General features: G+C 34.7%; 1 protein-coding gene across 2 annotated transcripts in view; it reads right to left on the bottom strand.

The window, feature by feature from the left end:
* LOC131057374 (uncharacterized) overlaps window positions 1–11,965 on the bottom strand; it is a 339,223-nt gene extending 327,258 nt beyond the window's left edge. The window contains exon 1 of one of the 2 annotated variants that reach the window (XM_057991535.2): window positions 11,501–11,965. In XM_057991535.2, coding sequence (XP_057847518.2) covers window positions 11,501–11,845 — 345 coding nt within the window. In that variant the 5' untranslated portion in view covers window positions 11,846–11,965. The remainder of the gene's footprint in view (window positions 1–11,500) is intronic. The other variant, XM_057991533.2, reaches the window with a different exon arrangement.
* Between the last annotated feature and the right edge of the window lie 13,675 nt (window positions 11,966–25,640).

Here is a 25,640-nt window from a genome sequence, read left to right as displayed (position 1 = left end):
AAATTTAGTCAACCTATCAACCAAATCATATATGCAATCCTTTCCCTATACCTTAGGTAGCCATGTAATGAAGTCTATGGAGATATATTCCCATTTCTGATTAGGAATGGGTAAGGGCTGAAAAAAACCAACTGGATAAGTGAGCTCATTTTTATTCTACTAGAAAGTAGGACACTCTCTAACATACTTAAGGACTTCATTTTAAGTCCTTTCCATGTGAATCTCTTCTGGATCTACCTGTAAGTCTTGAAAAATCCCAAGTGACCAGCCATAGGTGCATCATGGAAAGTCCTCAATATCTTCACCTTAAGTTGTGAAGTAGGTACTAAATAGAATCTCTCCTTATAAATAATCAGCGCATTGAGCACTATGTATCTGTCATCATGGATAGTGCCCTCAATGATTCCTATTGTCCAAGAATAATCCTTAGCATACTCTACTGAAATCAACTCTCTCCAATCAATAGTGATCTCAACCAGTGAACACTAAGGCTTCTTGGAAAGTGCATCGGCAACTACGATCTTTTTCCCCTTGACATATACAATGTCAAAATCATATGTCTGTAGTCTACTAACCCACTTCTGTTACCTATCATTAAGATCCTTCTAGTTCATGAAATACTTGATGCTATTGTGGTCCGTTGTGATGATGAATTTACCCATACCAGCTATGGTATGAATTTGGCCAAAGAATGCATGATGGCCAACATCTCCTTGTCATAAATAAAGTAACTCTTCTCCACACATATCAATTTCCTACTCTCAAATTCTATGGGATGCTTCTCCTACATCAAAACAACTCCAATCCTCTCTCCCGAAGCATCACAATCCGGCTCAAATGGTTTGGAGAAATTTTGGATTGCCAACACTAGGCATGCTAGCATCACCTGTTTGAAGTGCTCAAAACGCTTTTGTACAAATTGGACCACTCAAAATATCCCTTCTTTGTCAATTCTATAAGTGGAGCTACAATCCTCTGAAAAGCCCTTATCAAAAATCTTGTTAAAACCACATAAACCAAAGAATCCCTTAAGCTGAGTTAGATTCATCAACAATAGCCTTGATCTTCTTAGGATTATCTCTCACCCCCTTTGCACTAATGATATGACCAAGATAGAGAAGCTCTGTCATACCAAAATCACATTTGGACTCCTTAGCATACAAGGACTCAACTCTCCAATATGCTCAAAACCCCCTCCAAATGCCTCATGTGCTCCTCCCATGTCTTATTGAAAATCAAGATATCATCAAAAAATATCAACATAAATTTCCTTAATTGTTTCCTGAATACCTGATTCATGCAACTCTAGAAAGTAGCTGGTGCATTAGTCAAACCAAAGGGCATCACCAAAAAACTCAGTGTCCAAAGTGGCATTTGAACACTGTCTTCTCTATGTCCTCTTTCCTCGTCCATATTTGATGGTGGCCCGAGCTCAAATCTATATTCAAAAAGTAGCAAGCACCATGCAACTCATCAATCAGCTCAAAAATCCTAGGAATGGGATACCTGTTTTTAATTGTCTTCTTATTGAGTGCCCTATAATCAATGCACATCCACATTGTCCCATCCTTTTTCTTCACTAAATAAAACTAGTGCCAATGCAAATGGGATTTTGTTGGGTCTAATGTGCCCCATCTCCAGTAAATCCTTAATAGCTTTCTCTATCTCATGCTTATGTCTCTTAGGATGTCTATAAGGTGTAGTAATGATTGCTTTGGCACCCTCCTCCAACTCTATGACATGCTTAATCCCTCTCTCTAGTGGCACTTAATGTGGAATACTCCCAAACACCTTGCTATGTTTTGATAGCACCTTCTAAATGTTGGCATGTATTGTCATTGATGTCAACCGGTATGGTCAACCGGTATGCAGACAAAAGTATTATCTACTAGTAAGCAAGCAAGGGACAACAGAAGGAACATGACTACCGGTATGCAAGGAGGTGTATAGTCAACCGGTAAGGATGACAACCGGTAAGTGAGCAAAAGAGACAGAGTAAAGAGCTCCTATCAGATGGACATGTGTCTGAGTTTGGTGACCGGGCTAATGTGTCTCAATCGACAGAATAGTGAAGTGCAGGTATGAAGGTTAACCGGGTAAAGCATCACCGGTAGCATAAGATAACCGGTAGTGTAAGGAATACACCGGTTGCATGCATGGTCAGTGACTAAGTCTGAACCGACACAGTGAGCTGAGTTGGATGCCGACTGAGATGCCACATGGTCTCCAAGTGGCAAGTGAACAGTGCATCATCGAAGTAGTCGGTGATTGGTATGACATTTAATGCAATCTGCATAAATCACAGGATGATGACAGAGGTTTGCGGCTCGAAGAAGAACGACAGAATAAGATTGAGATTGGTGATGTAAGGATCGATGCAGGACGTCGAGTAGCATATTAGATTTGGTGAAGAAAACATCCAGAGCATTTATGGTGATTGACAAAAAGCAAAGCCGTGTTTGCCAAATATAGTAATCGTGTTCTGGAAGGAATGGAAATGGCGGTGAAGCTTGATTTGTTGTAGGTTGTCAATCTTGGAGAGGAGATCTGATGTAATCTGATACGGTTCGTGGTAGGTAGAAGAAACCCTAACCGCAGATAGTTTGAACCTCATTTTGGCGGGAAAGCTTATGTATAAATATGCAGATTGAAGAGATGATATGTGATGCCAGTTGCGAGAAGAGAGTGTGCTTGAGCAAGCAAAGAGAAAATCAGTCTGAGAGTTCATTGCAGAAGATTGAAGTGATTGAGTATTTGAAGGTAGAACTGGTAAAAGGTGTAATGTCCTCTACCTGATCTATTTAAATATACTAAAATTGATAGATTTTCTTCAATAAGTTATTAACAAGTGCTTGTCTATTTTCCTCATTAGCTGATTAATTTCATTATTCATAGTTCTAATATAGATATCAAACCCTACTACTACTTCAGTTTTAAGGGAGAAGGGTTTACATATGTTACCAAAGCGCTTATAGACCAACTACAATAGGTTCCCTCAAAGTTTACAGATCCAAGCCCTTACCTATCTTGGGTCTATACCCTCAAGGCTTATTGGTCGCTGATCGCCACCCTATCTTGGGACTTAACCTATTGCTTGGATTTAGACTGCCCCTCTTTGGAACATCTCAATCCCATCTTCTTAAATACGGAAAGTAATAACATGATTTAGACTATAAGTATATATATTTCTTATGTATTATGAATATGTATATGAAACTAAGTATGACTATCATACATATTGCAGTCCATATTAGTATTACTATTAATTCTACATAAGAACATTATTGGGCTTCATATATTTAATATTAAGGATACTTATTAAACACATCCCCATGCATACCACCAAGAACAAGGATGTTACTGCCTATAACTTAATAACAGTTCTGATCTGATCTGATCCATGGTGCTCTTACTAGATGCTTTTGATTCCTTTCCTTTATATCTCTCAATGTGAGGGAGAGGTCACACCTCTTCATCATGTATGCCCTTTGGCAAGAGACACACCCTTTCACCATTCCCTTTGATAGAGTGCAACTCTTCATTATTTCTGCCCTTTGAAAGGGACACAACCTCTCATAATCAGATCTGCACTTATCTTTTAAATCAGATCTGCACTTCTCATTTCCAAATTATTCCCCCTCTCAAATGAGGTTCTCTTCTCCCTTTTATATCTCATTGTTGAGGGAGTCACAACCTTTCCTTTCATTTCTTTTGACTTTTCATTAACTTAATTAATTTTTAATTAATCATATTTAATTATATTTAATTATTTTATTTTATATTTTAATTTAATTTTAAATATTTTAATTTTATTATTATCATTTATTATTGAATTTTATTTCAAAGTGGGGACATTACAAAAGGCTTTAACCGGTAGAGACAGGGAAACCGGTGAATTGTTACAGTGTATAACAGTCAAGTAAACCGGCAGTGATTGAACCGGTAGGAAGGCATCAGAGAGTGATAGAGTGCAGGGTGAGGATCAGAGGAAGTCTAGAGAGGCAAAGGCTGATCGGTAAGGGGTCAAAGTGAGTGAATAGTGAACTAGTAGCAAAAGAAGTAGTGAGACAGAATAATCGGTGGAGTGTATTCATTGGAGGTGTTACAAAATCCATTTGTAACAAGGTGCTTTTATTGTAATAAGTTTTATTTCATTGTATATCATTGAGTTGGTGTTCGGTATAGGGGTTGGTGCTTCTTTGGGTTGGTGCCCATAAAATTAGGGGTTGGCACTCCTTGGGTTCATGCCCTAAATCAGTAGGGGTTGGTGCTCCTTGGGTTGGTGCCCTAAATCTTTGTAATACTGTGTTTTATTGTGAGGCTGGATTGGAGCAATAGACTCCAGCAGCATTTCTCACCGAGGTTTTTCCCACATTGGGTTTTCCTCATATATCTAGTGTTGCGAGATGCATTCTTTGTGTGTTTGATTACTAGTGTTTTCATTACTTTACCGGTTGCATACACAGTTGGAAATTGTTTGAAATCACTGATTCACCCCCCCTCTCAATGAAATATTGTGTTCTACACTAAATATCTGGATGGTTGTTGTTTTTTTGGTGATCTATAACTGTAGGCATGATAGGACACTCTATTGCCCACCTCACCTGATCGTGTCTAATCAACCGCTCCATCCTCTTGAGGGATAATCCTCTAGGACCTTCATCTAATAGTACTCTAAGCAATATCTTTTCCCCATAAGATTCAAACTACATTTCCATTGTCTGCAAGTTGAAAGAAAACTCAACAAGAAATAGCATCCCATGCATCCCTAAGATAACATCAGTGTCTCCAATTATTGACCACATAAAACTCATCCTTCAACTCATAATCTCGTAATTGTATGCTCAAATTAGAGATCTTACAAGTACAAGATAGTTTGTACCCATTAGCCACCATGACCCTAAATCCATCATGTTCTTTTGTTTGTAAGCCTCTCCTAGCCACAAAGCCCTCATCAATGAAGTTGTGGGTGGCACCTGTATCAAAGAGAGTTAGATTTCTGCCCCTATAACACTCCTCTCACCTTAAATGTAACTGCCTTTTGGATGCTAGAGAGTAGGGAAATGGTATTATCACTCTTTTGCTCCTCTCCTATTGATTTTTCCCCATCATTGCTCTCCGAATAAGATTGCTGATCTGATTTTTCTGAAGCCGATTCTTTAGCAGAAAATTACTCTAATTGCTTTTCTTTTGCCTTCACACTGCATTTGTGAGATGGGTCCCAAGGGCCTTTGCAATGAAAACACAATTTCTTCCTCCAAAGGTCATTTAACTGCTCACTATCCAACCTATTGGATTCATTTCATGACTGATTTGATTCCATATGAAATTGTTTCTTGTCCTTTTTTTGAGGGGTATCCCTTAGACTAAAATTTGCTTCTAGAAGTATAAGCCTCAATATTTGTAGCCTTATTGATAGCTTCCTACAAAGCAGGTGGATTGAGTGCCTTAATCCAACCTCTCAAAGAATCGGACAATCCATTTATGAATAGTACCAGAAGCCTCCTCTCTGAAATATTAGTGACTAATACTGCAAGTTTTTTGAAATTAGCAACATATGCATCTATAGAGCCCCATTGTTTGAGCTGAGATCACTCCTTGAAATGCAAATTTGGATCTTTCTTGTCAAACCTCTCTATTAGTTTCTTTGTGAATTCTGCATAAGAGGTGATCTAATTGTAACCCATGGTGACCATTCCATGGTGCCACCAATCGTGTGCAACACCATCCAAATGTATTACTGCATATTTGATTGCTTTACCTCTAGCATGCGATTAAGCTAAATATATGTGTCCACTTTCTATATCCAAGCTCTAGCTGGAATCTTCCCTAAGCCATCAAAGGAAGAGTTAGCTTCCCAACCTTCTTCTGCAGATCATACTATTGTGCTCTACCTCCATCACGAGGTCTTTGCTTCATTCTGAAATCAATAGAATCCCTTAATGATATAGCAGCCTGAAACTCTAGTCCTCATTTGTCCAATCTTGCATGAACTGATCTTACAAATCTGTTACTTGAGACTAATTGTCAACTTGTGGTTAAGCCCTAGGTGGAAAGGTAGGCATAAAAGGTCCAGAAGTTACTATTCGTGTTCACTGATTTGCATTACCACCATGAACTAAGTTTTCTCCTTGACCATTATTACCTCTTGGTGGACCATTATTACCTCCATTATTTGCATTATTTGCACCTACATTTACTCCCAATTGTTGAGACATTAATTCTATCAACATACAAAGGTATTGATTTGTTTCTTGTGCTCTCAACTCTGGAGTCTGTGTTCTCTGCTCTGCAGCTTGTTGCCCTCTACCAAGAGCATCCATCAAGTTCAAAAAATGCTCATCTCCTAGACCTCTAGGATCTCTATCACCCATGTTACTTGTTCACTATCCTTCTATTGCCCTATGCTCTTATGTAGCCAAATTTGTAATAGACCTATTTCTGCAAGTGTTGTGGTGATGTGTGCAAGGTTGCTGATCAAATCCTAATATATCACTACTCTATCATGTTAAACCCTTCAAGATAGTAGGATACACTACTCTAATACTTTTTTTTTGTTTGAATGTGTTTGTAGAGGAAGAGAGATATGTAGAATATTTATTTTGACAATGATAGTACTTGAAGATGACAATATTCAGGAAACCCCACAAACTAATATAACTCCAATTTAATTTTAGAACTAAAGATACAATCTTTCATTAAAATAAGAGCAACCCAGTTCATGACATTACATTACAAAGCCAAAACAAACATACCCAAAAAAATCTAATTGACTTTGATAAAATACTATACTAGCAACCAGCTTCAACAAGCCCTCCCTTCCAAATGGATGCCACAGCCATAAGAGGTCTCCTTTGCTCACAAAGTTGATAATTAATGTTTAAGATGCCCTAAGCGTCACATCCCTAGGCTAGATGATCAACACCAAAACCTTTAACTAGCAATGACAAACCTCACATCCCCCTTGAAAGGGACAGCCTACTGTAAGAATGGTACGACAAACAACAAAGGGAGTAATTAGCAATGAAACTCTCCAAATCTGCCCTCCGTCAACCCTTCTCAAATCTGCTATGAAGAATACTCTGAATAAACTGAGTACAAATCCACCAAATAATCTTCCAGATTGGATCTCACACCAATGTGGAAGATGCTTCTTGCAAGGGATTTCATCCTCACAAAGCCGCAAGATGAATAAGTTCAACCAAAAAAGAAGATTTCCAGATATTGAAACCAAGCATGAAGAAATGAGCTCCTGAACTTGCTTTTATATCTTCCCCAAAATCCACGCCCAACCAAGGAGTCTTGATTTTTATTTTAAAAAGTAAAAACCTTATGTCTCCACCAAAAGTGGCACTCATCTCCAAAAAGGCCCCCTTTATTAAATTTTAACACTTCACTTAATATTTGGGCACCCATATAGTCCATATTTAAATAAGTTAAAATAACAATAAAGTTAAAATCATTAATTTAACTTTATGACTATATAACTTATTGTTATTAAAATTAAAAGCATTGGTATATATCAAATATCAAGATATCAATATTAGCTACATCCACTGACACATCTAAAAATGATAACATTGACAACGGCTTAGTCGATTCCCAAAACCGACATAATAAAAATAGTATGGGTAAAACCATCCAAAACCTCTCCAAAAAAGGGTGTTACACACATCTCAATCACTAGAGCTCAAATAAACACTTGTCACTGCCAAACTTTTGGATAAATGTCATCATGAGTTCCCTAACTCTAACTCATTAGCCAACGGGAACCCACTGAATAGGCTAACGGTCCTACCATACTGGACTATTTAGGAAGGGAACATTACATAGTACAACTGTAAAGGTACTCAAAGACAAAAATGTGTGTTCAGTATTTTAGTATTCCTATTTATTGCAATTAGCCCAATTGGCAGTAAGAGTCATCATAACACTTTCAGAAGTGTTTTTTGACATTTGGGATGTTCTCCAAACTTCTTGGAGAGAGCATCTATTTTTAATAAGTCACCCAATTGGCTCCAATCATCACCCCACTTCTTTAGTTTCATCATGGTGTGATCAAAGTTGGATTCTAATGTCGTTGCAATGCTTCCACAACTTGAGTGAAATATTTTAAGCACTTAAGTTTATGATGTTTAAATAATAAAGTATTTGCTTAAGTGTTATATTTTTATAAACTCCTCAAAATTGGATACCTAGGAGAGTTAAAAGGATATTTAATATTTCAAAAAGGTCTTTTGAAGTGAAAATGAATTATTATTTTAAATTAGTTATTTTCCCTCCAAATGCTATATAAGGAGGTGTTGGGGCTCATTTTCATATATGTTGTCAAATGATATTGTTATGCAGCCAGAATTAACTTAGGTTCTTCCACAATTTTGTACAGATGAAAACCCTTTCGATATTTCTAGTTTTGGGGACGAAAACCCACCTAGCTAGACTACTGTGATTTCATTCAGGAATTGCCATTTGTAAAGAACAAGACTTCAAATTGTTGTTGCCAATCATGAATAATTTTGCAGTATTTTGATTTGCAAATTTTTAAGGTGATTTAGCATAATATTTCAGAAGCTATTTGGTGTATTTTCAAAGTGTTTCCAATGGTCTTCCTTGCTGGCCACACATTCCACTTGTAAATGGCCGTACCATTCACTTGGGTTATCAAATGCACGAAACATCTTATGATTTCTGTCTAGGCAAATTTATTGGTGTTTTCTTGGCACGCCGTACACATACCAGGATTTAAGGCTGTTTCAAACTTTTTACTTAAATATTCTTGGTTGTACCATGAGCTTTGAATGTGTCGAAGCATGGCTTTTGAACCTATCTATCCAAGCACTGCACTTTTAGGGGGTTTAAAATCTGATTGGAAGCGCCTTTATCCATGGAAACTCTTTCTATCAATTTTTGGTTGCACTTTTGTAGTTTGAATCCTTTCAAGGGGGGCATACAGTCTACTATACCTATTGTGCCAGAGCTTTTAGACCTGCATATGTCTGATATATATTTCTAGATTGATGATGCATAATTTCAATGAGATATGTTGTGGATTGGAGCTGTTTTGAGGGGTTGGTTTAACTTGCACTCTTGTTTGGTGTGTTGGAGGTGACTTGGCAAAGCATTCTAAGTTATTACTTCGCTGCCCAGACTATTACAGCATGCTTTCAGTCCGTTTACAGACCTGCAACTAGCTATCGACTCATCTATCTAAGGTATAATGTTGTCAAATCAAGTTGGGTGGACTTGTTCTTCATATTGGGCATTGTTCTAGAGTGTTTCAGCAGTTATTTTCTCATATCAGCACTTGTGTCAGCATTATTATCCTACCGACATTTTATGACAACAGTTGTTAAATGTTTATTTTCTTATGGAGTAACATTGTAAGCTTTGGAAGGTCATATTTCCAAAGAGCTTTTGGTTTCCTAAGCATTATTATTGTAACACCAGACAGTATTATTGCAAATGAGTTGAATTTGATTATTGTTGATACGTACCCACTGAATAAGTGGTTTTTGTAACTGCCCACCACTAGATAAGTGGAAGGAGCTTGCTTGATTCTCAATATTTGTATAAGCTTTCCCATTGCTAGTGGATGTGCCCATAAGCTTGATATTTATTTTCCATGTTCTATAAGCTTTCCTACTGAATAAGTGGATGTGCCCCTTGCTGACCACAGGATAGGTGGAAGGTACAATTTTAATTTCTAATAATCTACATGCATCCCACTTAAGGTGATTTTGGTCGGCTTGCTGCCTGATGCTTTCCTTTCAGCAGTTTGCTTTCAGTTAATTGTAATTTGGAACACTCTATGTTCTCACCTTGCCCTTTCTAGGATCTCAGTGATCAAAAAGTGGAAAGGAAGTTGTTATGCATTTCATTTACAGTTGAAGCTAACATTCTCAAAAAATAAAATCCCCCATAGTGCTGAAAAAATGAGATCTCATATCTACGTATTGCATAAGGGTCACCACAATCAAGTTCCTTTTCTTATATATCATTGAATGTTTTGTTGCAATTAAGCAAGTAAGAATCCTTATTGTTACTTTATTTTCCGTTATTCTCAACCATATGTATTGCTTATTTGGGTCTTCTTTTTCCTATTCTATAATTCCACACCATGATTCTCTAATTAATATCATTAATCCCATACACCCTTTGTCAATTTCCATCCTTTCATTTCAAACTAATGCTTTCTTATACCCTTCAAAATCTAGGACTTTACAAACCTCATGCTCATGTGTTTCCATAAGGGCAATAACATCTTTTCTTTCTACTATGGACCCCAACCCAAGTCCTCTCCTCTAGGGATAACCTCTATAATTTCAACTTACCATAGTCAAGTATTCCTACATGAGGCCCCAAATCCCTATTTCTTGTGTTCTATTCATTCATTAATTCGAGTCTTTCCAATTTGTAACCATGCCTATATTCCTTGCCTTCACTTTTTCCCATTCTTTTCTTCTCTCTTCCCGTTGTACTATGGTTAAGTCTATTTGTGTGACTTTAAGAAGCTTTCTGTTCTTTACTATCATGTTCTTGTCTTTTATGTTTCTCATAGTAATTCTTAAATGCCTATTTCTCCCTTCTCCAATCATTTTTTCAATACTGTTTTCTTGATGGATAGATCATGTCCATTGTATGTTATCCTTAAACAAGTCTCTTGTTAGCTTAGCGGTATCCTCTTTCTCACCATAGTCCTTCAGTCTTTTAATAATGACATTTATAACCCTGTAATTTATGTCATTTTATCTCTCATTCGCATCCTAACTTGCTTTTGTATGAGTTTCTTTTCTGTATTTGACGGTCCCTTTACCACTTGTGCCCAATATTTGGGCTCTTCAATTTGGTCTCTTAACTGATTTTCTCTTATCCCCGTGCTTGCAAAGCAGATTGGATCTCTTTTATTTGTGGTGTGTTTTTTCCTTCTGACACTTCTGATTTATTTTATTTTTCTGTTTTCAATTGGCTTAGCTCTTGTTTTATCATGATCAGCTCTTGCCGCCCTTTATCCATGATGCTTTGCAAGTTGTTTAAATGTTCCTTGAGCAATTTATTACCACTTTTTAGCTTCCAGCTGGATTTTGTGATTTTTTTTTATCTTGCTGTCCTCCCACTGCCCTCTTGTTTCTGGTATCTGAATTCTCCTTTTCATCCGAATTTGCTCTTTTACGTATGTTTAGCACACATCACAAAAGGAAGTCCTCACATAGACATATTTAGCATATTTTAGAGCTATTTTTTTTCCAAAAAATCCAAAAAAGAGCGTATTTTAAATCTTTTGAGATAAATTTCTGAATAAAATAGCATATATAAACTTTTATCAAAAAAATTAGCATATAGAACAATCTTCCTCGTTAAATTTACGTGTTAATATATATACCGTATAGAAAAATCTTCAATGCTAAAATTACGGGAAAAGAACAGCTATATTTATAGCTCACAAATAAATCTTTAACGCCAAAATATTAAAAACGAGAAATTAAAAATTGTCTGTTCTCACAGGAGGAGTGGTGTAAGCTTCGAAGGCAAAACCAGCGAGAACTACGGCGAGATTTAAGTTAAAAGGCGGGCGATGATCTTTTGCTTCCTTCTTGTCTTCAAGTCTGTTGTAATTTTCTTTATCCTCTTCTTCAAAGCTTTGCTTGAAAAAATTACATATCAGAGATCCTCGACTTAGGGTTTTGCGCCACGGAAATGGAGTATTTCTGTATATGATTCCATTTATCCTTTTCTTGCCTGACAATGGCTTTCTTACAATGCAAGGACGTAAAATGCATGCTTGTGGGCGCGTGGCCGATTTCAAGTAGAGAGAGGAGGAGGGTTGAACCATGTAGAGAGTCGCCATTAAAAACTTGAGCTTTGAATTTGTAGAATTTATCGGTTTTGAATGTATTCTCTGCAAATGTTGGAAGGAAAATTTAAGAGCACGAGAAGAAGAGCTTCGAAGAAATGAACAGAACGTTCTCGAGTGTGTTTTTGTTTATATGGATGAAGTGATGTTGTGTCCGTGATGCCGTGAGAAGGCCACGTGTGCGCGGGTGAGTTTTAAATTTATTTTAAATTGAAAATATAAGCGAGGCAGTAATTTTTGGTTATTGGATAATTGATTAAGTTACTATAGTTAGTAGTTTTAATAAAAGGATGCCATTTTAAAGAGATGATGTTGGAATTGTACTTTTTTTATTAGTTCCTGCATTCATTTAATTTAATTTTTCTATTAATTTAATCAATCATATTAAAGAATTAAAACAATTACATGAAATTTTTATAATTTATATTTATTTTTTATTTTGCATAATTGTACAAACATCAATTTTCTTCTTTATGATTGACCACAGTAATGTAAAATTCCAAAAAAAATTCTTTTATATTACATATTTTTAATTCATTTAATTCAAATGTCAGAAATCATGTCAAAACATATCGTTTGTACAAAACTTCGTACATAACAGACTATTCATTACTATTGATGCCTATTCATTTTTTTTATTTATTTTTTTCTAAATTAAGACTCTTGAAACTAAGAATAGGAATCTCGATATTCGAGGAATGTACGGTTATCAATGTCATGTAAGTCCTACATCACCACAAATTACAATGCGAAATCAAGTGATCAAGTAAAACACACATATCATAGAAAACGAGTCTCAACTGTACCATAAGGCATCCCACGCACACGAGCGAGTGGCTTCCACAATCTACCTCATCCTCATTTAATAGCAAGTTTCAAATAAATAATACGGTTTCAAACAAATAATACGGAACAAAACATTGGAAAAGAAAAAACCTAAATTACTTCATATATACATACTCTTTCGATAGATTAACCAAGAGTGCTATCTAGCCAGTGGATTCAAATCATTAAGAGTGCTATGGAGCCACTATATTCAAAGCATTAAAATATTATATGACAATTAAATTGTAGGATAAAGGTGCAAATATACTATTAAAAAATAGTAGCTACCAAATGTTTGAAAAACATTAAACTTTTTTTTTTATTATATGAAAAATGAAGAAAATGTATACAATAAAAGTAAAAGAATAAAAAATAGTTAGATGTTAATTTTAGGTGAAATTAAATTTCATGTAAATCAAATTTAGTTTTTAATTTTTTATATAAATAGTTTAATAAATTAAAATTATTTTTTATTTTAAACTTAGACAGATAAGTGTAAGCTAATACTTTTTTGATTAAAAATTTGAGATTTAGAAAAAAATTAATTTTAGTAGAATTTAGAATCATTCAATTTTATTAGAATTTTAATTATTTTTTGGGAGAAAAAAATTATTTTTACCTATCTAGATAACAAATTACCAAATCATCTATAAAAATAAAAAATATATTTATAGAATTAACAAATTTCAAACTTCGAATTATTAATATCAAATTGCTTTAATAGGGATTATAATTTAAAATGTATAGAATAATGTCCTTGCTTAATATTAGCTATGCTTCCATTTTCGCTTTGAAAAATTAAATATTTTAAATTTATAAATAAACTAAATATTTTAAATTAATAAATAAACTAAATATTTAGATTTTAGAATATATCTACTATAATCATGTTCCAATGCTATGCCTTTTTTATTGAATCGAGCAAAGAAAAAAATTACATTATGGAAGGCAACCAAACAACTACCAACATGCATAAAGAATAGCCTAAACATACCAGAAGATTAACAAATTCTAGTTCATATAAAAATCTATTTACCAAATGGGCTTCCTTGCTTCCTCCACACATTGTTGTTAAAATAAAAGCAAATAACATATATACTTATCTCTACCTCTCTATCCCTCTATGATAGTGCTACATGTGTGTGTGAAAAGTGGTAATTATAAGTTGTAAGACACAAACACTTCAATAAATCATTGCATGCATGGTTAGACAGATATAATCAATGAATGTAAAAACCATAACAAATCGATATATTGCCTCCTAAAAGATGCGAGTATAGACTTGCTCAGATTTGTCTAAGCAATACCAATGACTAGACTACACCAAGACGAAGAATTTAATCTATATGAGCACAAAATTAAGCTAAATGGATGCAAGATTAAGCTAGATAGATGAATATTAAGCTAGATGAATGAATATTAAGCTAGACGAATGATTAAACTAATATGCAATAAACTAAGATGTATTATTCTCAATGCACAAAATTCTCAATGAACCTAGAGCAAAAACGACATAATAACAATAAATCTTCGGGGTCATTTTTTTATTGAGAGATGAGAGCCTGAATTTAGATGAGCGGTCGAGATTCTCCAAGAGGAAGCACAATCCAGGTAAATTGATATGATTGGCTGCTTTTCTCAGTTTTAAAGAAAATTGAGCTAAAATTAAGATAAAATCAGAAAAAACTGATTCATTCTATATTTTTATTTAATTTTGAGATTTAATTGATTTAATTGATTTAATTGTTTTTCTAAGATTTTTCAATTTATTAGATTTTTAAGTTATCTCAATTTGAATCATTTTTCCAAATTTAACTTCTTTTTCATGATTAATTGCTTTTTTTAAATTAATTCATTTTTCATGATTTAATGGCAAATTTATTTATTAATTAAATATGCTAGGATATTTAATTAAATAAATAGGATAATTGATTAAAATGATTTACTTGGAATGATTAATTAATTAAATAAATATTTTATTAATTTAAGATGATTTATTTGTCATGTCACATTTGATGATTGAGGAATTAATTAATTAGGTGCTCAAGATTGATTTAATTGCCTTTGGTTAGGACCTTGGTGATGTTAGTTGAGATTAGGGGCCCATGGTTTAGATGACCATTTTTAGGGTATTGCATTTGCCCATCTTTGAATTGGTGTGCAAGCAGCGCATTAGTACAAAGAATAGTTGATGTCAAATAGAAATCAATTCTGAACTTGATGGATCACAAACCGATGAAGAGGGAGATGTTCAACTTGATTTGAACCGATGAAACTAAACAGATTGATTAGATCAATATTGATCCCGAACTTGATTGAACTAGGATCGATGAAGAGCGAGATACCATTCTTGAACTTGATGGATCAAGAGACGAGCACCGATCTAGAACTTGATTTAACTATAATCGACTAAGCAAAGAGATAAAATCGATTCTAAACTTGATTGAACAAGAACCGATTAGCGAAACAAAATGTCCTCTTTGATTTGATATGATGAAATTGAACACCTATTTGGATTGAGCATGTGATCACTATCAAAAAGACTCTTTAAACCCTTGATTAGGTTTAAACGAATAACTAGCTTGATAAGATACGATGAAACTGATTACCGTTAAGAGACTAATTCAGATGAAGACAATATCAGCTTGATTTAGTGTGATGAAACTAATATGCCCTTAGAGATTGATTGAAGTTCGATTAAGCTTTGATTTGAAAAGATTTTCTGGTCGACTTTTAATGAAGATTTGAAAAAAAATTATCGACTTTTCGATGATGTAATCGCTGATAATGATCATGTAATGAGTATGCCCTCTTGGGAGCGAAATCGAAAGATAGCGAGATCGCAGTAATTTTCCTGAGTTTTTAATAAAATGATTTGTCGATGATAATCTGAGCACGAAGATTGATGTAAGAATTAAATTGAAATAAGAATTTATTCAAAAAATATTTGAGTGTAGAATGATGCAAAAATTGACTTGAAGAAGGAAGTGCCAAGTGGTCAACGTTGTGAAAATTTGACTAGAAAATTGATGTCAGATTTTGATTTCGGTCCCGAAAATGGACTCAAGACGGTCAATTTAGCTAAGAGTACAAATTTTGTGTCAATTGGAGCAAGTTTGAAAAAAATGATGATCGTTTCAAATTCAAGCTTCATTCAAAGGACAAAGAGAGCAATGTTATCATGCTGAAATCACTTTAAATTCAAAACATAGTATGAATGCAAACTAAGACAGAGTCACTAGATTTTGATTTTCTTTTTATCATCACTAAGCAGAAATGTAGGAATAAACATAAGCACCAAGGCACAAAGAGCTAGGGTGTCCTGAATGTCATGTACTTTTTAATATATCAAGCGATCATAAGCACCAAGGCATAAAGAGCCAGGATGACTTGAATGTTGCTTGCATGCAAACACACTAGACAAAGCAGAGGTCCTTCCTTTTCATATACAATATCGATTATCTTGTCTGCAATGACCCTTTTATCGTTCATATCCTAAGACAGATTAAGCATGCATCTGGATTGCATAATAAAGGAATTTCCTCAAAACAGACAAGGAAATGATTCCAACCTCCTTGTAGCATACAAATAAACGGAGTCGAGGTATGTGTGGCAAGTTCACCTTGATGTGAAGGCACTTATCACAGACACCCAGCTTATGAGATGTTTTCAGATCATCGAAATTATTCCTACAAGAAGAAAACAAAGAAATGTATTATGCCCCTAGTCCTTGCTCCTCTTAGTCAAGATAGACTTCCTCGAGTTACTCGGAGGGAATAATAAATGAAAACTAATTTAAAAGATAGCATACAAATAAAATTTTAATCATATCTTAAACAATTTTAGCGATTGTTTTCATTGTTCTTGTTTTACCTGTTTACTCAGTGGTTAGGAGATAGGTAATTGACTCGGATTGGATGACCTGGTACTACCAATAGAAAGATGAGTTGGACAAAAGCGACGGAAGGATATGTACAAGCTAAAGAAAAGATGCAAGAAAGTGGGAAAATGCCAAATTTGCTTTGATAGATGGAGCACTTCAGTACAAGAGATAAGACCAACCTGGACAAAATACAGCAGCCATACTAATCTATGTCATTGTTTTGATTTGTGTGATCATTGATAGGAATGTCTGGTTTCAAAGAGTAAGTACCTCATATAAGACCGATCTGTCTGGTTTCAAGTGTACCCTTCCTTGTATAAGACATGTGTATGTTTGATAGAGTTTGATAGATTGATTAACAAGACATGCGATAAGTTTGATTGCAGACTTTGAGAGTTTGTCTGTTGTTGATTTGGTTTGATGGATGGTCTATGCTTTCGTGCTTTGATTTTTTCAGTTTTTTATTTTGTGAGTTTTTTTATTTTTTGCCTTTTTTTTTCAGGACCTGTGCTGATTTTTTTTGGATTTTTTTGTTTGCCCCTTGTGTCTAGTAAGGTAAAAGGGATTTTGAGCGAATGAATGAATAAATGGGTTAAAAATGGATAAGTGAATGATGGAGGAGGCTTATGAGATTCCAAGGATTATCTCACAATGTCAATCCAAGAAAAGGGACCAGATATAGCAATATAAAGAAAGGGTATGGTGTAATGAATGTCATATAGTCCAAATAAATGATCATGTCAAGAGGTTTGTTACATTTTATGTCCTTAATTTTGATCAAGATCAACATATGAGTTTTGGATAGGAGGCAAATAGGATAAGCAAGATCAAAGGTGATAAAGAAGGATAAAAGTAAGAAATGGATAAAATAATGGATATGAGCTGAAGGGTGTGGATCAAGTGCAATAGATAGGACATACAAAGCCTGTAAAAATCCTTAACCTTGTCAAGATCAAAGGTGAAAAAGGAATATGCATGTAGATAGAGAGAATGAGGGATAATGGAGGATGAAGGATAATGGAGGAAGAGGGATAAAAGATGGATGTACACAGATGAAACTTGCCTCCAGTGTAAAGTGAAAAAGGATAATGGATTATGCATGACAACTATTTGTTAGGTTCTCATCATGGTACTTGCCCAAGGCACCACAAGAAGTGGTTTTCACACATGAACAAAATTATTTCTCTTTACTTTTTTCTGATTTTTTTTTTCTTTTATTTTTTTTGGAAGATATTGGATGCATGAAAGGAGATTGAAGGACTCCAATATCTTTCTTATTTAGATGGGTACCCATGGCTTATGAAGGTATGCTCAAATATGTTGGTAGGATGATGAAATGAAAGTAGGGTAAAGTCTTATGCAAAGGATTGGATAAGGGGGATGGAAGGGTGAAAAAGAGGTGTTGGATAATGGATCAGATATTGAAAGGTTGGTGCATGAGTGAATGGAAATGTTGGCAGGATCAACATTGGCACACATCTTGAGGGGTGATGGAGGAAAAGTGGATCTCAAATTTTGAGATTTGGATGGAGGAACAATTAGGTATTTTGGGACATAAAGATCCAAAATGGATGAAGGAGGTGATGGAGGAATGGATTTGGAAAGTTTGGATGGAGGAACAACAATTTTGGATGCCAATTTGGATTTTTCTTTAGACTGTTGTGCTTCAAGGAGTCGCTTAGGAATCCACATGGTTTTTTATTTTTCATGTTTTTGTAGTTCCTTGGAACGCATTGCTTCTACAAGTGCCTTGGGAACCCATATAACTTTTGATTTTTTTTCTTTTTCTCAGTGGGCCTTTGTGTCTTTTTAGATTTTTCTTCTTCTTTTTGGATCATTTTTTGCTTTATTTCAACATGTCGGTTAGATGGGACATGTTGATCCTTGAATACATGTGGATTACTTGACTTATGACTTTTATGCTTGGCATCCAAATTTCTTGGAGAAGGAAAATAATCTATGGATGGATTGGAATAATATGGAGGTATCTTGGATGGATTGAAGGTGCTCAAAGATGTATGCCTTTGTTGATCCTACATAAGGGATGGAGGGATATAGGGTCCTAAAATGGATGGAAGGAATGAAGGGGAAGGTGTGTATTTGGATTTTATTTTAGTAGGGATACCAACATCTCGAGGAATGTCACTAAGGTCATGACCCTTAATATTTTCTTTAATATAGATGGGTTCTTGCTTGTGAAGGTCTACCCCTTTACCTTTATAAATATTTTTGACTTGTAGGATACACTTTTCTTTGGGAAGAAGACACGAGTCCATTATGAGATGGAGGTAGAATGTAGGGAATGATAGGATCATGAGAGAGAATTGTATGCATGATGGATCCTTGAGGTGAACATGGAGGATTATGACAAGGAGATGAAGAGATACTTTGATCTTGACATGGAAGAGGACCATTGGATAGAGTGGGAATGGTGTTTGACTCTTCATTTTGAATAGGATTGTTTGAAAAGGTGGAAGAGGCATCATGATCTTTCTTAAGAAGTGGATTAGGAATGGGATTTGGAAAGATGCTTTGCTCTTGAGATGGAAGGGGATCGTCTTGGAAGAAATGGAAAGGTATATTGGGATCATCATGGGATTCTAGGGAGATAGGATCTTTTTCAACCATTGGATGAGATTGGAGAGCTTTGGTGTCTTGATCTTTTTTTATGATAGGACTTGTTTCTTCATTTTTTCAGATTATCCTCTTGACATGGAGCCACTTCTAAGGAAGGGGTAATATTGTTGATATGCATGGGGGATTCTTGGAAGGTGTTCATGCTTTTGCATGATGAAGAAGCATTTCAGATGGGACTCTCTAGAGTGGGTATGATTGGAATTGGAGCGTATGATGGTATAGAATCTGGGATTTTTAAATCATGTGAGGAACTTGTATCAAGACTAGGATTAGCTTGGATTTCCATAAGAGATAAACCTTGAAGGTCAACATGAAAAGTGTCATCATTAGGTTCATTATTTGAGGGACGTGGTATGGATTGTTGTTGAGAAGCTTTAGGAGATGGAGGCATCATGGAAGAGATGGAGGCTACATGTGGGCCATTACAAGACATAGGTTCATAATTAGAATCTTCAATTTCAATAACACCATCATCAAGGAGGTCTTGAATTGTATGTTTTAATTTCATGCACATGGAAGTCTTATGTTTGTCATGCCTATGATATGCATAGTAATTACTCAAAAATTCACATTCCCATGTGGTCTTGTTAGGCAATATGATAAGATTGTGCTTAAGAAGCTCTTCCAAAGTTGACTCAATAGATTTCCCCAAAGGTGTGAATTGTCTATTATCTAGGAAATATTTGGAGGAAATTTCTTTTTGTCTTGGTGAAGGTGTCTTGTGATCTTGTATGAGATTTGGCTTTTGATTTTCAATTACTTTCTGTTCCACCTTATATAATTGTTTTAGCATTTCTTGAAGTCTAGTGTTCTTGATATCATGAAATTTTATCTCAAGAGGAGTCACTGAATCTTTTTGTTGGGCTTGAATGTCATATATTTATCTCTTGAGTTCTTGAATTTGTTGTAGCCATGGGCTTCTTACTTTTGTCATAATTTTTTAGAAGAGCTCCTGGTTCAAACAAGCATTTACAATTGATGCAACCGAAAGCTAGAAGTGGTACAGATGTCAAGATCAAAGCGGAGCTAGTTTGTTCATTTGAGCTAATAATTGGGTAAAGTGATTGAGACCAAGTCTGGTTTCAAGAATGATCTATCCTATATAAGACGTGATCTAAGTGGATCGGATTGATCAAATTGATGAGTGGTTGATTGAACTAGCTAAGATATGATCGACAAAATCATGTAACACAACAATAGGGGTACGCTATCAAGATTGTTTATGCTTAGGATGAAAACGACTAGATATATGCTCACTGTAGACTGATTAGGCAAGTATGACAGAAAAGAACGCCAAAACAAAATTCAGGCTTATGGACTGACATAATCAGAGGATCATACGACATAATATTATGACTCAGATGACAGTTTTAAAATCCTGGATGACACAGACATATATTCGTACGAGTTGATGTTTGTACTCTAACGGCAATTTAATGCTTATCAAATGATAAACTGACAACGATGATGATAACTCGTAAGATAGATTGTTATTAACCAGACGATAATTTGCTTTGACCAGTACGACAAACCCAAAGACTCGTACAACAATTAGATGTTAACCATACGATAATTCGTAGAGACCTGCATGACAAACTAGAAGATTCGTATGACAATTGGACTAAACAGGGACAAGTTTTCTAACAAGGACAAAGTTTTGACCACTAAGTTTTTGATGTTTTGATTGTTTTCCAGTTTCAGTTTCAGTTTCAGTTTCAAGGAAAAAAAACACAGCAAACACGCAAGATGTAAAGTGACTTCAAGCACAACACGCTAATTCTAAGGAAATTGGTTGAGAGAGAAAACCTTTGCTTACAGACTTAGGTACACACCCAATAGCTAATTAGAATACAGTCATTGAGTCTTATGCAATAGTTTCTCAACGCCATATTAGCCGACACCAAATGCTAATGGGGGCACGATATAGCAAGTATCTTGGAAGAATTACTATCTCTCTTGCACAAACATTATCACCCTTTCGAAGGTGAACCGGGTAGCTGCTATTTTAAAGTTCTTAGTAAGGATTTTCGTTCAAAATTACCCCTTGAAGCTGCGCAAGCGCAATTGAGGCCTATAGCCCAAAAAGGTACCGAAATAAGATGTAGTCATGCAAGCGTGATTGAGACCACGAGGCCCTATAAAATGCCCAATATGAGAGATCTCAAAGAGAAAACTCAAATAATCCTGTCCTCCAAAACTTTAATCCTGAAAGGCCTATTTATTATAGTGAGTCAGAATGCTTGGGTCTAGCTATACTCACTTGGGTTGTTCTCACAGGGTGATTACTTTTTCCCATTGTAACAGGCCTGCTAAAGAAATAAAAATCTCAAAACTACAAAAGCTTCAAGGGTCTAAATTTATGATTGTCTGTGCAAACAAGAGCATACTCTCCTACCTTTTAGACTCTTCTCAAACATGAAAAACCAGATTTTTTCATTAACCATATCACAATTTAAGTGCCTAGAAATTAATTAAAAATACACAATGTTTAGTTGATTCTCCTTAGGCAACCTGCAAAAACAATGAATGGGTAGTCATATTTTTTTTTGAGCAATGGATTATTTGATAGACGTAGGTTTGATTGATAGATTCTTTGACAAGCGTTCTACAAAAAACCAGTTAGGTTGTGAAATATCTCTCAGGCAGATAAAAAATAGATTAGGGTTAGCATTAGTATCATCAAATTTCAATCAGAAAAACCCTTAAAATACAATCTATTTTTGATACGAGAAAAAAGAGTATCGTACGAATATTAGCATATAGTCGTACGAGTATCATCCATAGACCATATGATATTCCTTATAGAGCCATACAAGAAACCCAGAGAGTTGTACGAGGTTTCTCATAGAGTCGCACGAGTATTCACAACGTACCGTACAACAAAGAATCAATTCTTGTCCTGTACCTTGCATAAATTCGTATGATCTTTTACAGGAATTGTATGGACATAATCCAAAAAATGAAAAGAGTTTATCTATAAGGCCAAAAATTGTAGTCTCGAGCCCCATGGTGGGCACCAAAAATGTGTGTGAAAAGTGGTAATCATGTAAGCTGTAAGACACAAACACTTCAATAAATCATTGCATGCATGGTTAGACAGATATAATCAATGAATGTAAAAATTATAACAAATTGATCTATTGCCTCCTAAAAGATGTGAGTATAGACTTGCTCTCATATTTGTCTAAGCAATACAAGTGACTAGACTACACCAAGATGAAGGATTTAATCTATATGAGCATAAAATTAAGCTAAATGGATGCAAGACTAAGCTAGATAGATGAATATTAAACTAGATGAATGAATATTAAGCTAGATGAATGATTAAACTAATATGCAATAAACTAAGATGTAATATTCTCAATGCACAAAATTCTCAATGAACCTAGAGAAAAAATGACATAATAACAATAAATCTTCAGGGTTCTTTTTTGATTGAGAGATGAGAGCCTGAATTTATAGAAAATCCAGAGAGAGACCAACGGTCAAGATCAATTAATGATGAGTGGTCGAGATTCTCCAAGAGGAAGCACAATCTAGGTAAATTGATATGATTGGCTTCTTTTCTCAGTTTTAAAGAAAATTGAGCTAAAATTAAGATAAAATCAGAAAAACTGATTTATTCCATATTTTTATTTATTTTTAAGATTTAATTGATTCAATTGCTTTTCTGAGATTTTCAATTTATTAGATTTTTAAGATATGTCAATTTGATTCCTTTTTCCAAATTTAATTTATTTTTAATGATTAATTCCTTTTTTTAAATTAATTCATTTTTCATGATTTAATGACAAATTTATTTATTAATTAAATATGTTAGGATATTTAATTAAATATATAGGATAATTTATTAAAATGATTTACTTGGAATGATTTGTTAATTAAATAAATATTTAATTAATTTAAGATGATTTATTTGCCATGTGACATTTGATGATTGAGGAATTAATTAATTAGGTGCTCAAGATTGATTTAATTGCCTTTGGTTAGGACCTTGGTGGTGTTAGTCGAGATTAGGGGCCCATGGTTTAGATGACCATTTTTAGGGTATTACACTATATATATCTCTATTTATCCTTCTACCTCTCCCTCTATATGTATCTATCTCTATCTCTTTCTCTCTCCCCCTCCCTCCCTCCCTATCCCTATATACTTATTTCTATTTATCTCTTTCTCTCTCTACCTTTATCTCTCCTTCTCTCTCTCTCTCTCTCTCTCTCTCTCTCTCTCTCTCTCTCTCTCTCTCTCTCTCTCTCTCTCTCTCTCTCTCTCTCTCTCTCTCCTCCATCTCTACTTTTATCTACTCTAAACTAATGGCAAGAACATGATGCTTTGCGTCTCTTGTTTTATTTGGTAGAATGGATATTTTCTTATTTGAAAGTGGTTAAATGTAGTTTCAATAGTCAATTTAAGGATTAAATTTTGTTGAATGTAATGATCTAATATTTTAAATATTAATTTTATGATTTCATAGACATTTTATAAGATTATTCTATAGGAATAATATTTTTCTAGCATATAATAGTATGAGTTGGTTTTTAATTAATCTAGTTATAAATATCTTTTATTTTTATTTGATTTGAATTTGTATATAATTTTTAATAATTATGTGTGAATTTTAACTCATTTATAAAATAGATTTTTTTTGTATTATATTTTATAACTCATTTATAATTTATATGAATTATATGTGAATTTTAACTCATTTATAAAATAGATTATCTTTGATACCATGTATGGCCATAGAGAGCCTTTCGAAGTCGACACACAAGTGAGGGATCCTGAATGAACCCTTGTGGCTGCTCCATGTAGATTTCCTCCTAAAGGTCATGGTAAAGAAATACTCTCTTCACATCCATCTGAACTTCCCAACGATGGGTTGCAACTATAGCAAGGTCAAGTCAAATGGAACTCATTTTAGGATCTCGTGCAAAAGTCTCAGAGTAATCAATCCTTGGAACTCGGGAAAACCCTTTTGCTACCAAGTGAACCTTATGCTTATCAACTAACCCATCTTCTATAAATTTTGTTTGATAGATCCACATGCATCAACTATTTTGCTTTCCTTGGGAAGAGGAACTAAATCCCATGTGTGATTCCTTTCCAAAGAATTAAACTATTCTTGCATTGCAACATCCCACTCGGGAAGACCTAAAGCTTCTCGAAAAGATTATGGATCAAAAGTTGAAGCAATGAAGAGATGTGGAGCCTGCTAAAATTGTGACCTTATTCTTCTAGTATTTGATGGATCACCAAGCCAATCTCCTACTGACCCAAATGTTTGTTGAGCCCAGAGAAGTACTGAGGCTAGAGACTTTGGGGGAGAACCATCAACCTTTGAATGATTACTATGAGAGGAATGTGAATCCCCATCTTCATTGTTTCCATCTAAAGTGGATGAAGAAGATTCTTCATCAAGATTAAGACGATTAAGATAGTCTTAAGAACTGTCATCATGATACAATTTCTCCAATGTGATAGTGGATGGATGAATGGTATGAGAAGAACTAGAAGAACTCTCCTCAAAATGAACACTCATCTAAATGAACAACTCATGCGTAGTGGGATGGAGAAGCCTGTACCCTTCGATATCATTTGGATACCCAACAAATATGCAAGGCTTGCTTTGCAGATCCATAGCCTTATGTTTCTTTGCTAGAATGTGGGCCCATGCAAGAGAACCAAACACTCAAAAGTTCTTAAATGTGGGATTTCGACTAGTCCAAGCTTGAAAAGGAGTTACCCCCTCTATAGCTTTGTGTGATACTTGGTTTTGTATGTAACACACATAATTGATAGCCTCTACCTAGTACTGAGGTGCCAAAGACTTGGACTTAATCATACAATTGGCCATCTCCTTCAAGGACCTATTCTTGCATTTTGTGGCACCATTATGTTGAGGACTATATGGAACTGTGTGTTACATGTTGATACCTTCTAAAGCACTAAATTGTTCAAACTGATTGTTAACATATTCGCTTGGGACATTATTTGTACGTAGAATCTTGATGAACTTCCCAAATTGTTTCTCTGCAAAAGCTTTGAAATCTATAAAATTCTCAAAGACTTCAGACTTTTGTTTCAAAAAGTTAACCCATGTATATCTAGAAAAGTCATCAATAAATGTCAAGACATATCTAGCCTGCTAAAAGATGGTTTTGGAAATCCTCCTACCAATTCACTGTGTACCAACTCCAATAGCTATGTAGCTCTCCATGCTTTGGGGTAAAATTACAAAGTTGTGTCACACTTTTATAAAGAAAATGGTCAATGTTGATTCACATTTTTAAATTAAATCAATAGAAAGTGAAATATATGTATTGAATTTTGAAATGATGTAAACTAATAAAATTTATATTCTTTTGTCTATTTTATGTTTGTACTTTTAACAAAAATTTGAAAACTTATTTGAATGCAGTTTTTTATAAAGTAAATACTATAATT

This window comes from Cryptomeria japonica, chromosome 5, assembly GCF_030272615.1.
Source record: "Cryptomeria japonica chromosome 5, Sugi_1.0, whole genome shotgun sequence".
NCBI classification, from domain to species: Eukaryota; Viridiplantae; Streptophyta; class Pinopsida; order Cupressales; family Cupressaceae; genus Cryptomeria; species Cryptomeria japonica.
This window is presented reverse-complemented; position numbering and strand designations above follow the sequence as displayed.